This window comes from Onychomys torridus, chromosome 9 (genome assembly GCF_903995425.1).
Source record: "Onychomys torridus chromosome 9, mOncTor1.1, whole genome shotgun sequence".
NCBI lineage: Eukaryota > Metazoa > Chordata > Mammalia > Rodentia > Cricetidae > Onychomys > Onychomys torridus.
In genome coordinates, this window is record NC_050451.1 from 6,747,415 (window position 1) to 6,767,914 (window position 20,500).

General features: G+C 52.3%; 1 protein-coding gene across 7 annotated transcripts in view; it reads left to right on the plus strand.

Moving 5' to 3' along the window:
- Arhgap22 (Rho GTPase activating protein 22) overlaps positions 1-15,147 on the plus strand; it is a 172,266-nt gene extending 157,119 nt beyond the window's left edge. For 3 of the 7 annotated variants that reach the window (XM_036199832.1, XM_036199833.1, XM_036199835.1), the window contains 6 exons: positions 992-1,199; positions 4,817-4,949; positions 5,655-5,728; positions 6,732-6,853; positions 9,286-10,168; positions 12,444-15,147. In XM_036199832.1, coding sequence (XP_036055725.1) covers positions 992-1,199; positions 4,817-4,949; positions 5,655-5,728; positions 6,732-6,853; positions 9,286-10,168; positions 12,444-12,672 — 1,649 coding nt within the window. In that variant the 3' untranslated portion in view covers positions 12,673-15,147. Of the gene's footprint in view, positions 1-991; positions 1,200-4,798; positions 4,950-5,654; positions 5,729-6,731; positions 6,854-9,285; positions 10,169-12,443 lie in introns of those variants that run through there. The other 4 variants (XM_036199831.1, XM_036199834.1, XM_036199836.1 and 1 more) reach the window with 3 other exon arrangements.
- Positions 15,148-20,500: the final 5,353 nt, after the last annotated feature.

Sequence of the window (20,500 nt, forward strand, 5' to 3'; positions counted from 1 at the left end):
TTGTTTTTTGAGACAGGGTTTCTCTGTATAGTTTTGGTGCCTGTCTTGGATCTTGCTCTGTAGATCAGGCTGGCCTTGAACTCACAAAGATCCACTTGGCTCTGCCTCCTGATTACTGGGATTAAAGGCGTGCGCCACCGCCGCCCGGCTCAGTTTCTCTTCTTTTGACAGTAGTAGCATCGTGGGGTATGTGAGGCAGTGTCTTGTGTGTTTTTCTCCTCTCTCTCTCTCTCTCTCTCTCTCTCTCTCTCTCTCTCTCTCTCTCTCGTGTGTGTGTGTGTGTGTGTGTGTGTGTGTGTGTGTGTGTGTGTGTTAGTACATATGTGAGGACAGAAGTCAACCTTGGTTGTCTCTCCTTGTTGGGGACAGGGTTTCTTGTTCATTGCCAGAGAGTTTTCAGGGATCCTCCTATCTCACCATAGGAGCACTGGGATTACATGCGTGTGCTACTGTGTCCAGATTTTCACAGATCTGAACTAAGGTCCTCAGACTTGTGTGTCGAGCTTGACCCACTGAGCTAAGCGATCCAGAGCTCATGCTCATCGAGTTGTTTTGATGAATGCTCTTGATTGGGATGATGTTTGCACATTAGTGTGTCGACAGGCTCGTCCTGTGAGCCGGGCCTCTTTCCTCCCTTCTGTAGCAGTGCCCAGGAGACTGACCCGTGAGGGATCTGCTCATTTTCTTGTGCCTGGGCATGGCATAGTTTCCCATCTGGAGTGAGTTCCAAATCCACCAACACAATGCTTCTTGAGGGCCGTTTTCTCCTGGCTTGGACAAGCCCTAAAGGCCAGGCTAGCTGCATGCCTGCTGCTTCCCTAACAGCCCTGACTAGCCCCCTGGGTGTGCCTTCCCAGTGTCTAATCTCTTTCCTTGGGAAGAGCCTCCTTTGGCCCACACAGCATTCTCTGCCTTCCATTGTCCCCGACACCCTTCACCTACCATTGATCAGAGTATCAGGGGAGTATGAACAATCCCTTTCTGTGTCCAGGGATCTTTGGGCAGCGGCTGGAGGACACAGTGCACCATGAGCGGAAGTATGGTCCCCGTCTGGCGCCTCTGCTGGTGGAGCAGTGTGTGGACTTCATCCGGGAGCGAGGACTCAGTGAAGAGGGGCTCTTCCGTATGCCCGGCCAGGCCAACCTGGTGAGGGACCTGCAGGACTCCTTCGACTGTGGGGAGAAGCCTCTGTTTGACAGGTGAGCTCTGGGGACAGGGCAGTGTAGGTGGAACCAGTTGCTAAGACTCCTGTAGTTCCCTCCCGGGCACCAGCTTCTGAGCAGAGCCCGGTGTGCTGGCTGCCTCACGCACGTTTAGCCAGTCTGCTCAGAGGGCAGAGTCCGAGGGCACAGAATCACGCTGGTCCCCTTGTCTTCTTGAGATTGTCTGCCACAAACAAGGTCAGCCATGTGGTAGTTGCCACAGCTCTTCTCTGCACCAGGTAGAGGAAAGAAGGTCTCAGCTAGCTGCCCGGCCAGCGTGGCTTAGGTACAGCTGCATCTAGGATTCTAGGCTTACTGTAGTGGGCTCTTCCCTCTGCCTCCTCCCAGCGACCCAGCCAAGCTTCCATAATGTTATGACGGCATAGCAGCTGAGCTCCGTCTCAGTCAGGTTTTAGGACAGGTGGACAGTCGCTTCTGCCCACCTTGGATCTGTAGTCGTCACTGAGGCTTTCCCACAGCAAGGGGAAGACAATTACATCCGCTGCCCAGGGCCTGAGAGCCGGGGAGTGGGGCTTGCCTCTCTATGAGGTTGTGTGAGCTCCCTTCTCTCTCCATCACAGATCAGTTTTGCCTAGAGTTCTTGTATCAAGCCATCAAAGCAAATCAGACATCCATAGAGCTGCCTTTTCTGATATCTCTGCTCAAACCGAGGATCCTTCTGCCGCAAGACAAGCCCTGCAGTGCTCTCAGCCCTGGGCTTTCCTGCTCTTACAGAGTGTAACAGTCATCTGTCCAGCTTCTTCCCAGACCCGTGGCCATAACCAGAATGTTGCCATTTCTTTCCTTAGCTGTGGCGCTCAGGACTAACCACTGGGCATCGGAGTCCCTTTCTTTTCCTGGAGCCTTGTGAAGCCCTGTCCACAGCTTGTAGAAGCTTGTGGGGAATAGTGGCTTTTAGAAGTGCCCAGGGTCAGACACACTGCTGTAGTGTTGGATGACACCGGAAGTATGTCAGACCTCCATATTCAACTCACCGTGATATTCAAACTCACTGGGGTCTCCTGGCGAGGTACCAAGCCTTCTGCCTAACCCACTCTCTAATGTCATGAGCTTACCATGCCTCCTGTTAAATGCCTGGTGCCTGCTGGGCTCAGTTTGGTTCCTATCCTTGAGTTCAGCTCCATAGACCTACATCTCAGCTTTGGCACCATGACAAGGCCCTTGCTCCAGGCTGCGGCTCTGCCCCTTCCATCATGGCCCCTCCTTCCTGGGGTTTTTAACAGTCCCTTCTCCCAGGTAGGTGGTTCAGCAGTGTCCTTCCCCAGGGTCAGTGCTCAGAAACTCCTGTTTCTGAGACCGTTCTCTCCCAGTTTCTGCTGTTCTTATAGAGCTGTGTCCACCAACTCACGGGGACCGGGGCTCTGCTGCCTTGTCCCTGTTCACGGTGTGCTCCAGGGCTCTGTTCCCCTTAGCTCACTCTTGGGGACACCTTAGGGCATTACTGCCCCCTACTCATAGAGGCTCAATGGCTCTGCTCCCCTGCCCATCTGCTCACTGTGAGCACTGGAGCTCTGTTCTGTACAGCTCATTCACAGGGAGGCCGCCTTCCACCAACTAACTTGGCTTCCATGACAGGGCTCCCGGTCCTGGACTTACTCTGCCTTGGGCTGTAACTCCCTCCCTTCCCCCCCTTGGTCTTCCTCCACCACAAAACTCCTTTTCATCTGCTTACCCTTTCTCCATAGGAACATTCAGGCCCAGGTGTGTACGTGTGTGTGTGTGTGTGTGTGTGTGTGTGTGTGTGTGTGTGTGTGTGTATTAAGAAGCCAGTAGAGGATGGGGGTGCAGATAAGAGCTTATGAGCCAGTGAGGGGTATGTGTGTGTGTGTGTGTGTGTGTGTGTGTGTGTGTGTGTGCAGTTGTTGGCATGGGCAAGAAGGTGACTTTGGGAATAAGGAGAAGATGGGAAGCTGCAGGTGGAGGCATGGGCCATGGAGACAGCTGATTTGACCAGAGCAGTCTGCTGACCCACTGGGCCTTCTGTGGCCCTGCCTCAGTCCACCACCTGCACGTAGCATGCACTGTGAGACTCCCAGGCTGATGGGTGCAGGCCCATCGGCCTGGAATGCTCTGGTGCTGGTGAGAATGTGTTGGGGGTGCAGTGGATTCATAGTGGTGTGGGAAGAGAATTCCGGGGCGCTGGAGGCAAGGCTAAAGAACAGAGCAGCAGTGAGTGGGGATGGAAGGTTGCAGAGGGAGCCATCAGAGAGCTAGAGTGTGAGGAGCAGTGGCCATGGGGTTCAGCTGAGCCGCAGGTCTCTGTGGGTGATGGACGGTGTGGGAGGAGGCCTCGAACACGAACGCAGGCAGGAAGGTCTGTGGAGTGGAGGGGGCTACCATGTAACCAGTCCCACTTCCTGTCTCCCCGAGGCAGCACAGCTGCTGGCCCTGAAGAGTCCCATTTGGTAAGGGCACTGGCCTCGAGCGTGGACAGAGAAAGTGGCCCAGGAGAAGGCAGTGGGCAGGAGAAGCATGCTTGGCTTGAGAGGGGCGCTCAGGAGAAGCCCACAGTATGGATCCTGGGTGCTTGTGCTCATACGGAAGTCCGTAATCTCAAATGTCTGCCACAAGGACCCTGGCGCTTTTGATGCCAATGTGGTACATGGCCATGGCCAACTGCCACCTTATTAGCACAGCCAAGGTCTGCTGGCCCCAGGCCATCTTTGAATGCCCTCTCTGTGGAATTCTAAGCTAGGGCTGAAAGCCAGGGCCTAGGAAAGTCTCCTGGGGCCCAGGTGTAGCTTGAGGTGCCAGCTTAGAAGAGGAGCCAGCTGTAGCCAGAACTGCCCCACAGAGCCCAGGTAGTTAGGAAAAGAGAAAGTGAGCCTGACCTGGGAATACCCTCGAACACGCCCCCTACACACACACACACACACACACACACACACACACACACACACACACACACTTCAGCCTAGGCATCTCTGAGCCATTGTAAAGACTAAGTCCTGTTGTGGACATCCAAGGCCCTAGAGATGGAGTGAGGAGCTGAGACCAGAGACAAGGACCTCTCTTACCTGCCCAGTCAGTACTTAGATACCTGCTGTCAGTAGGAAGGTCAGCCCTGTTGGGGTTCCTCTGATACAGATTTCCCGATTCAGCCAAGGTTCATCCCAGGAACTAAGCAAGTTCAAGCAAAGGCTTGGCTGTACTCCAGGAGAGCTTCCTGTGAGCTGGTCCAGGTCACAGGTAATTCCTTCCACCCTGAGCAACTGTCCTGAGCGGAACAACCATGCCCTGGGCTTCTGCAGCAGAACATCTCCCAAGTCCCACACTGGGAACACAAAAGAGAGTTCTCCTCACCCCTTAGACACTAGACTAGGTTCTGAGCCAGTGGTGTGGGGCTGGTGAGTAGATCCAAGCTGGAGATTCTGGTCTCTCCTCATCTTCCCCACAGGAGCCCTGCTGCCTGGGCTTGGAGACAGCCTGGGTCTGACCTTGACCAGGGGCAGCTGGCTCCAGAGGAGCCTGGCTGTATGCATACACCTTGACCTGACCAGGTTCTGTCCTGGTCTCAAGTGCGGTACAGGGTATGTGTTAGTCCTGCAACTTCCTGGGGACCTGTCCTCACTCAGGTCCCCCTTTTGTCCCAGCACCACAGACGTGCACACAGTGGCCTCCCTGCTGAAGCTCTACCTTCGGGAGCTCCCAGAGCCTGTCATCCCTTTCGCCAGGTATGAGGACTTCCTCAGCTGCGCCCAGCTGCTCACCAAGGACGAGGGGGAGGTCAGTGCCTCCCGGGACATATCCTGGGGGTGGGCTGGGGGGCAGCAGGCTTGTGGAGTCAAGACTTATCAGTGGCTCATAGGTCCTGACTGGAGGGCTGTTGTGTGGGGGAAGGAGGGCCCCCAAGTGCTGTGCATTCTCTGTAGGATTCTGGTTTTCCTCAGATATTTATCACCGAAGCAGAAGAGGGGGTGGGGTGGAATGCAGATCCTTCTTAACACGGGGCACCCAGTTCTGGCCACCTTACACCATTCTTCTGCTTCACCTGGCTCAGTCTTCCAGGCTTGCACAGTGTTGAGACCAAGGAGCTCTGTTACCTGTTTTCTGAGGACCGGTATCGGCCCCCTCCCCTCCACCCTCTGCCTCCTGGCCTTGCGGGGGCCATCTGCAGCTCTGAGCTGCAGCAGCAGAAAGACTGTTTGCCTTCTCTGTGACTGTGTGGAGGGAGAGTTGTTATCTGGTAAATATTTGTGCCCCGATAAGTGAGCTGAGACATTCCTCTGTGGCCTTGCAGAGGCTCACCCCTCGCTCCTTCTCCCAGACATGAATCAGTCTCCTCAAGAGGTCACAGCCACACTATGGAGGGATGGAGGAGGTCAGCTGGGACTGGCCACACGTCCCTCCCTCCTCCTGTCCCGTCTTCCTCCAGTCAGAGGAGGCCTTACTGCTCGTGTTTGAAACTCTATGTTCTCTTTCCTTTACAAGGGGACTCTGGAGTTGGCTAAACAAGTGAGCAACCTTCCTCAGGCCAACTACAACCTGCTCAGATACATCTGCAGGTAAGTGGCTTGTTCGGAGCTACTCTGGCTCTGCTCGTTCCCTCCACCCCTGGAGAGACAAACCTGTGCAGAGGGCTGTTCACGCTCTCCACACCGCCTCCCTCACCGCGTGCTGGGATGGCAAGGAGCATGGAAGAGGAGAGCTGCAGGAGGCGGTCGGTGAGTCCTTTCAGAAGGAGCTGGCCCCTGCCTTCCTGGGTCCTCTCCTTCCCTTCCCCACAGCTATAGACCTCATGTAGCCGCGTTCTGGGTACTGGTAGGGGCCTGCAGGGATGACACTCACACAGCGCTAAGTGGGGTCCGAGCTTCCGGGCCTTTGCACCAAGGATGACCGTATCTTGTCCTTTGGCCTTGGTTTCTCATAGTAGTCTTAGATCTCAGGAGCTTTCTTCCTCGATCACATAAGCTGCAGCTGACTGTCCCCGGCAGCCCTAGAGAGCCTGGGAGGCCTGGCTGAGTGTGGGGATAGGATGGGGCCGTGTGGTGGGGCTGGGGGTACAGGGTGTGGCTAGGGGGCATGGATATATGCAGGTGCAGGTTGGGTGGTTATGGGATATGCCTGGGTATTGGAGGCAGCATGATAGTGTAGTGGGTGGGTGGGTATAGTGTAGCTGAGTGGGTATGGATGGGGTGGGTTTTGTACAGGTGTGGCTGGGCTTTGGCTGTTCATAGCTGTGACAGATGGGGGCACATGGAAGCGTAGGTGTGCAGGGTGTGGTAGAGTGAACTGATGGGGCTTGTGGAAGAGCTTTAGTATGGCGGGGGGCTGGCTGGTATGGGGTGGGCATCATTGGTATGGTATGGTGAGTGCATCTGAGGGGTGTGGCTGGGAGTGTCAGTGCGGTGGGTGGCTAGGTGGTGTAGAGTGGACTAGGTGAGGTAGGTGTGGGCTGAGCTTGGTAGGGTGTGGTATGGTGGGTGGGGCCAGGCAGGGCTTGGAGCTCACAGTAGATTGGGCTTCAGGATTTGCTGCTTCTCCAGTTGCTTCTTTTCTCTTTTGCAGGTTTCTGGATGAAGTGCAGGCCCACTCAAATGTCAACAAGATGAGCGTCCAGAACTTGGCAACAGTCTTTGGCCCTAACATCCTTCGGCCTCAGATAGAGGATCCAGTGACCATCATGGAAGGTAAAAGGGAGGTGGCTTGGCAGTGCCCAAGGCTGGGGGAATTTGGGCTCATGTTAGTCACCAGCACAGCTCAGAGCCAGGCTAGGAGACAATAGCTTAAAGGTCCTGTCTCCATCTCGAGGGACATAGGCTCCTTCCCTCCGTCCATCCCCTTGTGGCTGGTAGCTGCTGGTTATTGGAAACAATTAAAATGGCCAGTGGTTAGAGAGGATAGAGCAGCCAGGAAGCAGGAGTCCTTGTCCTTGAGCCCACACTGATGTGTTCTGCTTTACTGTCACAGTGAAGTGATTATCTTAGGTTCCTGGATGACAGACCTGTGCAAGCACCATTTTCTTTTGTGATAAGTAATAAGAAAATGATATTTTATTTTATTTTTTATATGATTTTTTTTTCTGTGAGTCTGAGGACAGCTTGATCTACATAGCAAGGCTCAGACTAGCCAGTGACCCCTGTCTTTAAGATTTTATTTATTTATTATGTATACAGAAGAGGGCGCCAGATCTCATTACAGATGGTTGTGAGCCACCATGTGGTTGCTGGGAATTGAACTCAAGACCTCTGGAAGAGCAATCGGTGCTCTTAACCTCTGAGCCATCTCTCCAGCCGGGAAATGATGTTTTAAAAAAGCAACATGGTGCAGCTAAGGCAGGGGGAATTTGAGCCAGCCTGGACACCATGAGACATGCTCTCAGAAGAAGGAAGAGGGAAAGGGAGGAGTAAGCAGCCTCCATGCTGTAGTTCATCGGTCTTCGGTTGCAGTCCTCACACAGGCCAATGTCTGATAATTGTCCTTAAGTCCCAGATGAGGAAACGGAGGCCAGGCGAGGGGAGATGATTCACCAAGGACCTGTCAGCCAAGCCTGCTGAGGGCCCATGTAGAGAGAGGCCAGGGGAAACAAGAGCCTGAATGCACAGGCCTTTGGGAAGACTGTCCCCAACAGAGCCCGTATAAGGACCTTGCTGCCCAGCATGTTCACATCTAGTTGGTGGGGGACACTCCTGAAGTCCTGGCTTAGGACTAAGGACATGGGTCCCAACGTCAATGCCAGCAGCAGCCACACAGCCCAGTCTGGGAGGGCCCAGTTTTCTGGCTGAGAAGTACCTCTTGGGATTCCTCCTTGACCACTAGCCTTCCATGTGGCGTCCACCCAGGCCATGGTCTTTCTCATCCTTGGTGAACCTCTCAACTCTGGTATTTGGTTGTGGGTAGGTGGAGGGAGCATGGCTATGGAGTAGACAGTGTTGACCTTTGGATGACCCTGTCCTTACTGCTGAGCCCCATACCACCGCCATGGGAGCCCTGCATCTCTGGGATGATGGAGGGGTTAGGAGGCCAACACTGTGCATATGTGCGTTTATGTGTGTGTATACATATCTCCACATACATTAAGACTTTATAGGGCCTAGAGCCATGGCTCTGTGGTTAAGTGCATTGGCTGCTCTTGCAGATGACTCAGGTTTGGTTGCTAGCACCCACATGGCAATTTGCAACAATTTGTAACTGTGGTTCCAGGGGATCTGATATTCTCTTCTAACCTCCACAGGTACTAGGCAAACATGCAGTGCACATAAATACATGCAGGCAAAATACTCACACACATAAAATTAGCACTTTTAAAAAGGTTTCTTTCTTTCTTTCTTTCTTTTTTAAATGTGTATCAGTGTTTGGTTTGCATGCATGTCTGTGCACCATGTGCATGCCTGTGCCTGCTGAGGTCAGAGAAAGGCATTGGATCCTTAGGAACTCACATTATGGATGGTTATGAACCACTCTCTGCATGCTGGGAATTGAACCTAGGTCCTCTGCAAGAAAGAAAAGTGCTCTTAACTACAGAACCATCTTCCCAGCCCTCAAATAGTAATTAAAAAAAAAATACACACACACACACACACACACACACACACACACACACACACACACACACACACACACACACACACACACACGCATGCATGGTGTGTGAGTGCGTGTGCATGTGTGTGTGTGTGTGTGTGTGTGTGTGTGTGTGTGTGTGTGCACGTGTGTGTACTCTGTTCCAGAGCTCTGTGTCCTCAGAGGGTCTTTATTAAAGTGCATCCAGCAGCAGCAATAGCACAGGAGAAACTGGGTTTTAATGCACTCTGACCTGCTAGGCTCTGATTTCCAGCTCCATTCTGCCACCCATCATCCTGTGGCCTCGATGAGCACCATGTCTGCATGGCACCTACCTTTTCCTAGGTGGGCAGTGCTATGCTTCCTCCATGCTCAGGGGATTTGTGGGCACAGGCCTGTCTGAGCCTGGCCCTGGCTGGTATGACAGTCCTCTTTTGGATGCACATGAAGGTGCCCTGCAGGAACAGGCATCCTGTGTCTGAGCTGTAGCTGCCCCCGAGTGTGTTTGAGGTGTGGACTGGACCACTCACTGCCAGCCTCTCCTCTCTCTTTCTCACAGGCACGTCTTTGGTTCAGCATCTGATGACTGTCCTCATCCGCAAACACGGACAACTCTTCACCGCCACCTCCCTCGAAGAACCTGCTTTACCACGTGCTACTGCCCAGAGTACAGTGGAGTGGGGCTCTGAGGAGGTCACCAGGGATCACCAGGGGGAGCCTGGTAGCCCTGGCTTGCCCACACACAGGACCTCATCTCTGGATGGGCCAGCTGCAGCAGTACTCTCTAGAACTTCTCCCCCACGCCTTGGCAGCCAGACCGGCCCGGCGGCCACCAGCCCTGGGAAGAGGATGCATACTTTGCCTGGCTGGAAGTCTTCCTTTCGGCAGGGGTCACGGTCAGAGAGCCCAAAAGGGGGCGGGTCATCCTTAGAGGTACCCATCATCTCCTCTGGTGGAAACTGGCTCATCAATGGTCTATCCTCTCTGCGTGGCCACCGTCGGGCTTCATCGGGGGACCGGCTCAAGGATGCAGGCTCAGTACAGAGACTCTCCACCTATGACAATGTGCCCCCATCCAGCCACTTTCCTAGCACGGCCAGCATGGCCAGCATGGTGTGGTCTGCAGCCTCATCCTCCCGAGAGGCCTCTGTCAGCAGCTGTACGGCCTGCCGGGCCAGCGACTCTTCTGCCTGCAGCTCCTTGCATACCGAGTGGGCTCTTGAGCCCTCTCCCCTCCCCAGCAGCAGTGAGGACCACAAGTCACCAGACCTGGGCCACAGCCTGGATGAGGCATGTGCGGGCAGTGGCAGCAGTGAGCCCAGCGACCCAGGCAGCCCCCCGCACGCTCATGTCCGCCGCTGCCGGGCTCTCCAAGGCCAGGTGGCCGCGCTCAGGGCAGAGCTGTGTCAACAGAGGATTGAGTACGAGAGGAACCTGCAAAGGTGAAGAGCCAAGCGTAGGCTGGCTGCCGAGGCAGCTGCAAGGAGCAGGGCTCAGAGCAGCCGGCCTCCAGGCTGCTTTCCTTGGAAAATGACCCTAGGATAGTCAGGGTTGGGAGTGGGTCAGCCAGAGGCCTCCACAAATGCCTACCGAGATCAGCAGGACAAGGGAGAATGTTAGCTGGTCCGTAGAACGGGAGTCAGGAGCCAGGTGACTCCAGGACCACGTGGGTGAGAACAGAGCCTTGGGTGGCCATGGAGAGGGCTGCCCAATGTGCAAACCAGCCTACTCCTGGTGCCTTGGTATCTCTGTTACTTAACTACACAGGCCCCCTCCTTGGGAAGAATGGGGGGGCACAGTGGAGGCCCTTGTAATACTCTGACAGAGTGGCCTGGGCTGCTTGGAAGGAGAGTTTGTAATGAGGGTGATCTCTAGCCCAGGAAGGCAGGGGCTGTTGTACCTTGTCCCATCCAGCAGGCTTTTGGAAACATGCCTCTACTGCCTCCTGTTGTCCAGTCTCTGCCATCCCAGTATTTCCCTGAGAGACTCTTTTGTTTGTGAAATACAGATACTGCTCTGGATGCTGGGGGATATGTCACAAACTCGCCAGAATCCCCTGCCTCACTCTTATTTGGGGGTGTCAGGATGAGACCATTCACAAGACTCATTAGATACATTGACATGCTAGGACAATAACACTGGGGCGGGGGAGAATGGGCCTCTTTGAGAGAGGGTAGGAAGGCGTGGGGTGAGTCTAGGGATGCACGTCTCAGAGCTGTGCCAGCCTTGAGCAGGGAAGTAAGGCAGGGCCTTTTAACCTGGAGGATGCTTGGACTTATTCAGAGGACGGTGAGTGTGAAGAAGTTGATGGAGTGTCCCAAGGACTTCGGCTTCTCTGATAAGAAAGCTTCCTGGAGGTTCAGTGGGAACCAATTAGGAGGCCAGAGGAGTCCAGGCCCATGGAGGGTGACATGGGCCACAGGGACAGTAGTGAAGATGGGAGAAACAGGAGTTTTTGGCACATGTTCTGAAGATGGATTGGATGGGCCTTGCTCACTGATGGGTGGGAAGAGCTCATCTGGCATACAGGTTTAGAGTTGAAGAGAGGAACAATAGGCAGGTGCTCCTTGGGCAGAAGAACTAGATGGGATAGGGCATGACTTGAGGAAGCTGTCAGGAGCTCCATGTTGGGACTATTCAGTTGGAGATGCTCATGAACAGGCCAGGAGCTTAATACGAGGACTTAGCACCAAGAGCCTAGACAGGGTCACTTTCACATAGCGTAGAAAGGGAGGACCAAGCAAAGAAGAGCTGGGGACAGAAGCTAGTGAGACCTCACCTCAGTGCCATCCTCCATGAGGTCCCCTTTCTGATAGCATGCCCATTGCTATGGTGAAGGAAGCTCACCTTTCTCTAAGCATTGTGTTCGGTGTCTGGGGGCAGAGGGAGGCTGATACCCAGTCCATAGACACACTGTTTCCTGGTGCTTTGTTGCATGCAGATTGTCCCTGTGTAGTGACTGCAGCGCTCTGGGGAGTATGTGTCGAGGGGAGTCACCTCTGCATTTCAGCAGATGCCAGGTCCACTGTCATCTGCTTGTCAATGCCATGGGGCTCAGACTGTTGTGTTGGCTCTGAAATTGCTAGATGTGCAGGACGCTCATGGGAGCTGCCCCAAGGAGGACATGAAGGGCTGACAGGCATTTCCTCTGGATTTATGTTTCTCCAGAGCCCTGCATAGACAGCAGCAGGAGGTATGGGTAAGAGTATAGGAAGAAAGGTCAGGGGCCTCTGCTCCTCTTCCTAATGGCAGGTGATCCCTCCCCAGGACAGTTGACAGGGCTGGAGGGGTAAAAGCTATAGGTGGTGAGGGCTCAGGGTCCTGCTAGTCCCAGTGCTGAGGCAGGCTTCCTTAGGGTGGCCCTTCTGGGTCACAAATCCAAGGAAGCCTCCTTGTAGGGAGCCCCCAGTGGCTTGCAGGAGTGGGCAAGGCTATGAGAGGGCCTCCTCCCTCCGCAGTCTCCTGTCACCTCTGCCATGGTGAGACCCAGGGCCATTCTTGCTGTGACAGTGTCCCTATAGCTGGGGTCTGTGACAGTGTCCCTGTAGCTGAGGTCTGTGACAGTGTCCCTATAGCTGGGGTCTGTGACAGTGTCCCTGGAGCTGGGGTCTGTGACAGTGTCCCTGGAGCTGGGGTCTGTGACAGTGTCCCTGGAGCTGGGGTCTGTGACAGTGTCTCTACAGCTGGAGTCTGATACTCTCTCTTCTTGACTTTCAGCATCGAGGAGGGCAGTGCTGACCTGCGGAAGCAGATGTCTCGTCTGGAAGAGGAGCTAGACCAGGAGAAGAAGAAGTACGCCATGCTGGAGATAAAGCTGCGGAACTCAGAGCGAGCGCGTGAGGACGCCGAGCGCAGGAACCAGCTGCTGCAGAGGGAGATGGAGGAGTTCTTTGCCACCCTGGGAAGCTTGACTGTGGGGACCAAAGGGGCCAGAGCCCCTGAGTGAAAGGAGCAGAAATACCTGTCTGTATATGTCTGCTCACTCTCCCTGCAGGGCTGGCCACAGGCTGCAGAGGAAGCCAGAAGCTCCAAGTTTGGGCCAGTCCGCCAGCAGGGCCATCTGTCCCCAAGCGCCAAGTAGAAAGAGCCTGACAGCCCCCAGGGACTGTCAGGACCCCACATAGTCCAGGCAGGATCTGGATGCTTCTCCAAACCTCTGGGTCCCAGCAGGTGTCAGAGGGGACAGTGCCAAGGCGAGCATTAGCCCCTCATCCAGGAAAAATCCCCAATGGCCATCCGTAAGGACGGCACCTAAGGGCAGGGCCACCGCCAAGAACGTCACTCCTTATTAAATGTGCTCTGAAAGCATGGTGCCTGTCACCAGCCTCATTCTTCACGTCTGTGCCAAGTGAGTTTACCCAGTGAAAGGCTGAGTGTCCCCCGGTGAAGCTTCCTGAGGGTCCCAGCACTGTGGTTGGGGACGCCACTCTTTCAGCTCTCCCACCTCAGAGCCTTTGTGGCTACTTCTTGCCCTGCAAGGTTCCCTGGGCGGCCCTCTGCAAGGGGTTCAGCTCTGCTCCAGAGGGCTGGGCCTGCAGGAGAGCAGAGCTGGTGGGCCCTCTAGGTGTCTCTCACTTTATACTGGGCCTGGCCCACCTTCCAGATCTGGGAGTGAGAGTGGCCACATAATTTCCATATCTATCCACTCCTCTAGACATCCTCAGACCTCAAGTGTCCCCCTCTACCCCACCACCAGCCTACAGGCAGCTCAGATGGATTCTGGTAGCTGCAACAAAATACAGAAACAATTTAGGAAGGCCCTCAGCTGGCGTGGCGTGAGAACTGACCGAGCTGGAGCAATGGGAACCTGAGACAGCTGGTCACATATCCACTAGGCCATGGGTCTTCCTTCCTCTGGAGGAAATATTCTAGAAATGCCCGGAAGTCCGTCTCCTAAGTTTCTAAGTGCAGTCAAGCAGACAATAAAGACTGATCATCACACAGGCCTGGCTGGGAGAAGACTGGCCTCACACACAGCCATTGCTTCTTCTACTTGGTGTCTACATGTGTAACCTCTTGCTCCCCACTTAAGCAGTAACCTCTGGTGAGTGGGGTGTGGAGAGGGTAGGGGACTAAAGAAGTCACCCAAGTAGCCCAGTTCTGATTACCATATGGAAAGGTCATTAAGCCTCTAATGTCTACTTGCCTGGTCTCAGGTATCATGTCTGACAACACCCAGGCAGGAGAATGGCCAGGATGGCAATGCTACCAGGTAGCACTGGCTACTAATACAAGGCCATATGCTCCTACCCCCGTGGTAAGGCAGACTGACATCTGACCTCTGACTGTCCTTAGGAAGCTGACTGGAGATTTCTACAACTGGGATGCCTGCCAAGGACCCTCCCAGCTTCGGAGGTCAGGGCCAGAGTGTCACTGGGAGTGCTAAGGGGCCAATGGAGCTGTTAGTCTGTGCCGCTGCAGCCAGCCCGCATTCCTTGCCCAAAGGTAGAACACCACCCTCCCCTGTATTCCGAGAAGGAAAACTAAAGTGACTTTGATTCCGCAGAACCTCCCACATGGCAATATGGTCTACAACTCCTCCATGGGAGGGGACGTAGCCTGGGAGAAGTTAGGTGGGACCACCAGTGCATTCCCGTGATCCTGCTGTGTTCTCTCACCACAGTTTTAGAACTCTGCTGAGTTCACCTGAAGCAAAAATGCCACCAGCTTCCAGGACCAGTGTGGGGAGGAAGGGCCTTCTAACCACAGCAGGCCCGCAGCCTGCCAGCACCAACAGGAGAGACAGTTCACAAGCCAAGGCTGCCGCCTGCTGGCAAAATACATCTAGGCACGTAGGATCTTTATGGAAACTTAATAACAGCTCTGTAAGGCACTCTCCACCTGTCTAGACATTGGACTTCTGTGTGTAAAGCACTGAGCACCCGAGGCTCACCCATGGTGGGTTCTTCGTCCTGGAACCTCTCATCCTTTTATTCTCTTCCCATTAGGTTATGTTTACACAAACTGTTCCAAGCCTATAGGTTCCAGCCATACTTATACAAGAATAACCTCACTAATATTAAGTCAAAAATGAATTATGAACATGAGCAGGTGGGGAATGAGGGTTTTTTTTGTTTGTTTTTTAAATCTGGTGAAGTTCTCTATAAAGAGTGAGCAGAGGCTATTGCTAAAAACATCACCAAGTTAAGCAGGGATGAATCATTGTGAAGTAAGAACTGTTTGAAGATAAATTAGGATTCTGACCACAGGTTACTTCAGACATGTTTTAAAATTTGGTTTTGGGGACTGGAGAGATGGCTCATTGGTTAGGAGTACTTACTGCTCTTTCAGAGGACCAGGGTTCGGTTCCTAGCATGTACACGTGGCTCACAATGGTCTGTAACTCCAGTTCCATGGGATCTGTCCTCTGTTCGGGGCTCTGGTACTGCACGCACACAGTACAATTGCATATATGCAGCCAAAACAGACATAAAATTAAAAAATAAAATCATTTTTAAAAGATGAGTTTGGGGCCTGTGTGACGCCTTAGTGGGTAGAGGTGCTCACCACCAAGCCTGTCAGATCTGAGTTCAGTATCCTGGATCCTCATGGTAGAAGCAACAGCCAACTTTTGCACGTTGTCCTCTGATGCATATACACTTACGCATGTTTGTAACATGTATGCATACATGCTTACATGCACGTGCATGTGCACAGACACAGGTAAACATTGGATTTGACTTTAAAGAGAATACTGAAAATTGTAGGGGCTCCAGGGGTAGAGTGCTTGCCCAGCAGGTACAAAGCCCGGTGTTCATGGAGGGAGAAACAGGAAACTAGAAACTTTACATGAAAAAGTAAAACAATTGGCTTACATATTAAGTTTGACAAATGGGCTTCATGCCTAGTACCCCCATCCAGGAAAGAAAAACCGGAGAGGTTTTTTTCTTTTTCTTCTAAGACTACAATTTAATGGCATGAGGTTGAAGAATGAGCCCTTCTTTAACTGCTTAAATGAGCCAGGACTGACCTTTCACTCTGTACAGTAACATTCGGGAATGGAGGCGTGTTTTACTGCCTCTGCCACCACTGACACCTGCCCCTGTGCTCACCCTGTCCCAGGAGTCCCAGGCTTTCCAGCCAGGCCTGTAACAATTGAACCATGCCATCAGGACACGTGGTCTGTGATAAAGATACAGTCACAGAAATCTCTGGCAGCTCCAAGTCTGGGCTTGTCCTCCCACTGCTGCGACAGTGGGGAAACTGCTCTGATCTTAGTTCTTCAGGCTTTCAAGGACGATGATATTACAGAAGGCAGCCATACCGACAGATCCCAGCGCCTGGCACACACTTATTTGCTCTTAAGGGATGCAAATAATATAAACCTTTACTGAGGAAGGGGGAGCACTAGGAAGTTAAGGACATGTCTCTTAACCACACACAGGCAGTGGAGTTAAAAGTCAGAAGGTGGTATCAGCCTGCATCCCTCCTTTTGGTCCACATGCTTGTGGGGATGCTGGCTTGAAAGTAGTATGCAAGCTCTGATAGGTTATAAGGAAGCACAGGGAACACAAAACTCATCTGATTAGCGTATGCTCTGAGTAGGAGACCTGGGACAGGCTGGCCAGGAAGTCCCTCCAAGATGACATGTGAACTGAGATTGCACAGGCATGCAGGAGGAACATCTGGGAAGGAGTGCTTGTGCCTCTGAGCAAGAAGAGCTTTGGGATGGTTTAATAGTTGGGACATCAACTATCCCCGAAGGCCATGCACCCTTGAAGGGGATGTGGGGCCTCCTTTTCTTTGCTTCATGGCTCATGGAGTAAATTTCTTCACCACGTACTCTATGATGAGCTGCCTTGCCATAGGACCAAAGCATCCTAGCTAACCAATTGGGGGCTCAACCCCCTTCTCCCAAACAAGGGGCCTCAACAAATACTCTCTCTGTATAATTATCTAGGGTACTTCACTACAGTGATACTGAGCTGACCAGGGCAGGCAGAAGAGAAGAATGGTGGTGGGTAGACCTGCTGGGGCCAGTGGAGGGAGCAAGCTTCACTCCACTGACGTGAACTGGCTTGCATTTAAACAAGGCCTGCACTTTGATCACTGCAGGGTGGGCACCAGTGGATGCAGGTACACTAGTGAAGGACAGCTGATCCTAGAAGGCTGGCAGAAGGCCCAAGGGGAAGAAAATAGAGGAAAAGTGCCGTCACATCCTTCTACATCCTGATATGGGTGGTGCAGAGAAGCGAGGCTTTTCAAGTCAGGAGTTACCATCCTGGTGGCCCACTGCTGACATGAAAACAGAAGAGGCAAGACAGAGCTTATGGGGAGTCAGCCTGGGCAGAACGGGGAAGCTGGCCTGAGAAGACACAGGAGCAGGAAGACAGGCAGGGGGAACGTACATGGCATCTCTGGGGACTTGGGAAAGGAGGGAGGCATTTACCTTAGCATCCTGTGAAGAGGAAATACTTGATTGACCACAATGGCATCTAACACCTCTGTCTCCAGACTAGTTCCATTTTGGAGTCAGAATTGAAAGGTCACAGCCCAGGCCTGCCAACCCTGAAGTTGTAAATCATAACCCTGACCTCACCTATGTGGCAAGCTTCCAGAGCTGGCCTCGCCCCAGGTCAGCTGCAACCATAAGCTATCCTGCTGAGCCGAGGCTTCCCGTCAGCATCCTATTCGCTTTTATTGGTTGGTTTCTGGTGTCTGTGGGCCCAGTGTTAAAGAGGAACAAGAGGCAGGAGCCAAGCCATGGGAGGGGACTGGGGGTGCCTAGTCTACTGGCTCTGCGGCACTGCCAGGGCGAGTCCCAGGTGTTAGGATTGCTACCCAGCACATTACACCAGAGGGAAGCAGCATTTGCTGCATATCCGATTCTTTTGGGGTGTACTTAGACCTGGCTGCTGTTCAAACAAGAGTGACCACGGTTAGTTAAACTGCAAGGACCGCTATAGAATGAAGCTCTAGCTGAAAGTGACAAAGGCCAACTATTTGCCAAGGGTGCTCCACCTGTGTGGATGGTGAGTCTTCACAGTGACTTCTGCCTCCTGTTTTATGAGAAAACAAACACCGCAGAGGGAGTAAAGCCATATGCTATGACTAGAGGCCAGAATCCAATTATTGCAATAACCTCACATTGTATGCAGTGTCTTGAGCCGCATGTTGAGGACTATGAACACTGCATTGTCAGAAGTCTATCATGGGCTTGCATGTTAAGTGTCTACACCCAACACTGTTATCTGTGGCCAGACTCTCCCCACCAAGGGAATTGTGGGGCAAGGAGTCAGTAGCAGAGCATGAGATAGCATCAACTATCAGATGAACATGCTGCTTCACTCAGTTATCTGTGCAGGAGCGAGAATAAAGCAAGCAATCATGATGGCAAACATGCAAATCATCCTGGAGCTCGAAAGCCAGCTTGGGGCATGCAGCACAGGCTCAGAAACAAGAGATTCTGTTCTGCAAGGTGGAAGGTAAGAACTAGTTCCTTAAAGTTGTCCTCTGACACCCCCCCCCCCCCCACACACAGGTTTTGTTTGGTAAAGTGAGCAAGAATTATGCAGTTATGTTGCATGACTTCCTGGGGAGACATGGACACCCACTTATCCCAGATAGGGCACCTCCAGATCAAAGAATTAGCTCCACCCACGTCTTACAGGACCACAGGCAACTTAGAGGCAGCTACCCCACTGGAGAAGCCCTCGGCCCCCACCCCAGCAACCATCCTCCAAAGGGAATGTCACCCTTTGGGTGAGAATCTTGGGTTACAGTTGTGATATGAAGGTGGCAGTAGCCACACCATTCCCGGAGGGCAGATCTCCACAGGAGGTGATAATCAAGAGGCTCACACAGCAAGAATGACTGCCTCTAGGCAAGTGTGGTGGGTGTGCAGGGCACACACACAGGATACAAGAGTATATACAATGGGGTGGTTTAGCTGACAGACAGAACCAGATGGGAATGACAGAAGAAAGCACCCGAACACAGTAGGAAATCTTAACAGCCACATGGTGTTTGGGACGGTGGGGCCTAGAGCAGGCAGCTCAGGGTTTGGCATGTGGTTCTTCTGAAGTGAGACCACATAACATGCTTTCCCTTCAGGTCAGCATTTCTCTACCACACCACTTACGTTTCTTCGCAGATTACACAGGCCTTTCAGGAAAGTACACATGACCAGCGGACACCTTGAGAGCACACCATTATCAGTTGACAGAAGATCAAGCATATTTCAGTGCCACTGAGAACTGAACTTTCTCCCTTCAAGACAGGTCCCCAGGCTTCAGATCACCCCCTTGCTAAGACTTTTTGTTTTGCCAGGGAGAACATGCATTTTGGCTTCTCCCTTTCAGTCTATTTTGATCTACATGACTCTTTCCATTTCCTGGCCCATTTTTATAAGCGCTTTTTACCATCCAGTTGGTGCAGCATCCTTAGCATAACCACACCTCTCTTCCAGACAACTTGGGTGTTCTCGTGCTTGTTACTCACTAGGCATCTCCCTTTCCCACTGTCCACCACGTGATACAAAACGTGGGGCTGGGATACATAGATGTCACAGGTCTCATGCAGGAACACACAAAATTGGAGATACCCAGAGATAGCTAGGGTGCAATCAACTGTCCCCTTCCTAAGACAAAAAGAAGTGACACTGTACCTGCCACAGACCCTGTAAACAGGATGAGGTACAAGTTCTAAGATGCACTGGCTATAGGCCCACTGTAATGAATGCTCCCCAAGCAGTACAGGGTTCAGCTCCCCATGCTAAGTTTGGCAACATGCTTAAGTAAGTGCTCTTTTCCACCTCACTGCTCTCTCAACAAGGTATCTGGCTTCCAGGCCCATGTTCACATCTCCAGTCTAGGATCTGTCCTCATAATGACCCTAAGATACAGGTCTCATCTCACATTCTGCAATGGGTTCTGCTTACAGAGAAGTCCTACTGTTCTGTTCTGTGTTCCAATTCTGAACCTCAACTTTCCAGCCTTACTATCTTTGTACACCTTAGTCTTGCCCATCAGCCCTCATTTCCGCCTAGGTACTTCTTCGTCTCCAAGTCATTTCACAGCAAGGCCCACCTCCTTTGCACAATACTCCTTTCCTCTCGTCAGTGCCTGCCTGTTCCCATCAGCACAGTATCTACAGTATTTGTTCTCCATACATTTTTCTCTGACTCCTCTCATTCCAGATTCCAGCAGTGTCTCAAGAGTAAGAGTAATGTTTACTTTTATGTATAGTTTTCTCCATGTTCTGCCTGCATGCACACCTGCAGGCCAGAAGAGGGCGCCAGATCTCATTATGGATGGTTGTGAGCCACCATGTGGTTGCTGGGAATTGAACTCAGGACCTCTGGAAGAGCAGCCGGTGATCTTAACTGCTGAGCCCTCTCTCCAGCCCCTCAACAGCATGTTTTCAATAATTGGTAAAATAAAAGTTGTGTTGGAAACTTAACATTTTCAAAGCATGTTTGAAGTACCTTATTTTCAAATGAAGTTCAAATACTGGCAATATTTTTAACTACAAAATCAGTACAAGTAAATCATCCTCACTTAGATATGTTTGGCTGATTTTTAAAACAATACTTTAAAATATGCAATACCTATATTAACCAAACAAAGAACTACATTTTATGACTGGGTGGAAATCTTGATCACTCAACTAAAAATAAGCTTCGTTAACATTCTGATGTCAATTTCTGCTACTCTGCCTTTCTACCTAAGGACAGTAACAGCACACACCAGCGCAGTCATTTCATGGCTGCCAAGGCAGCAGGTGTCAAACAGCAAAGTGTCTTCAGAAGTGTGTGCAAAGGCAGGGAAGGATGG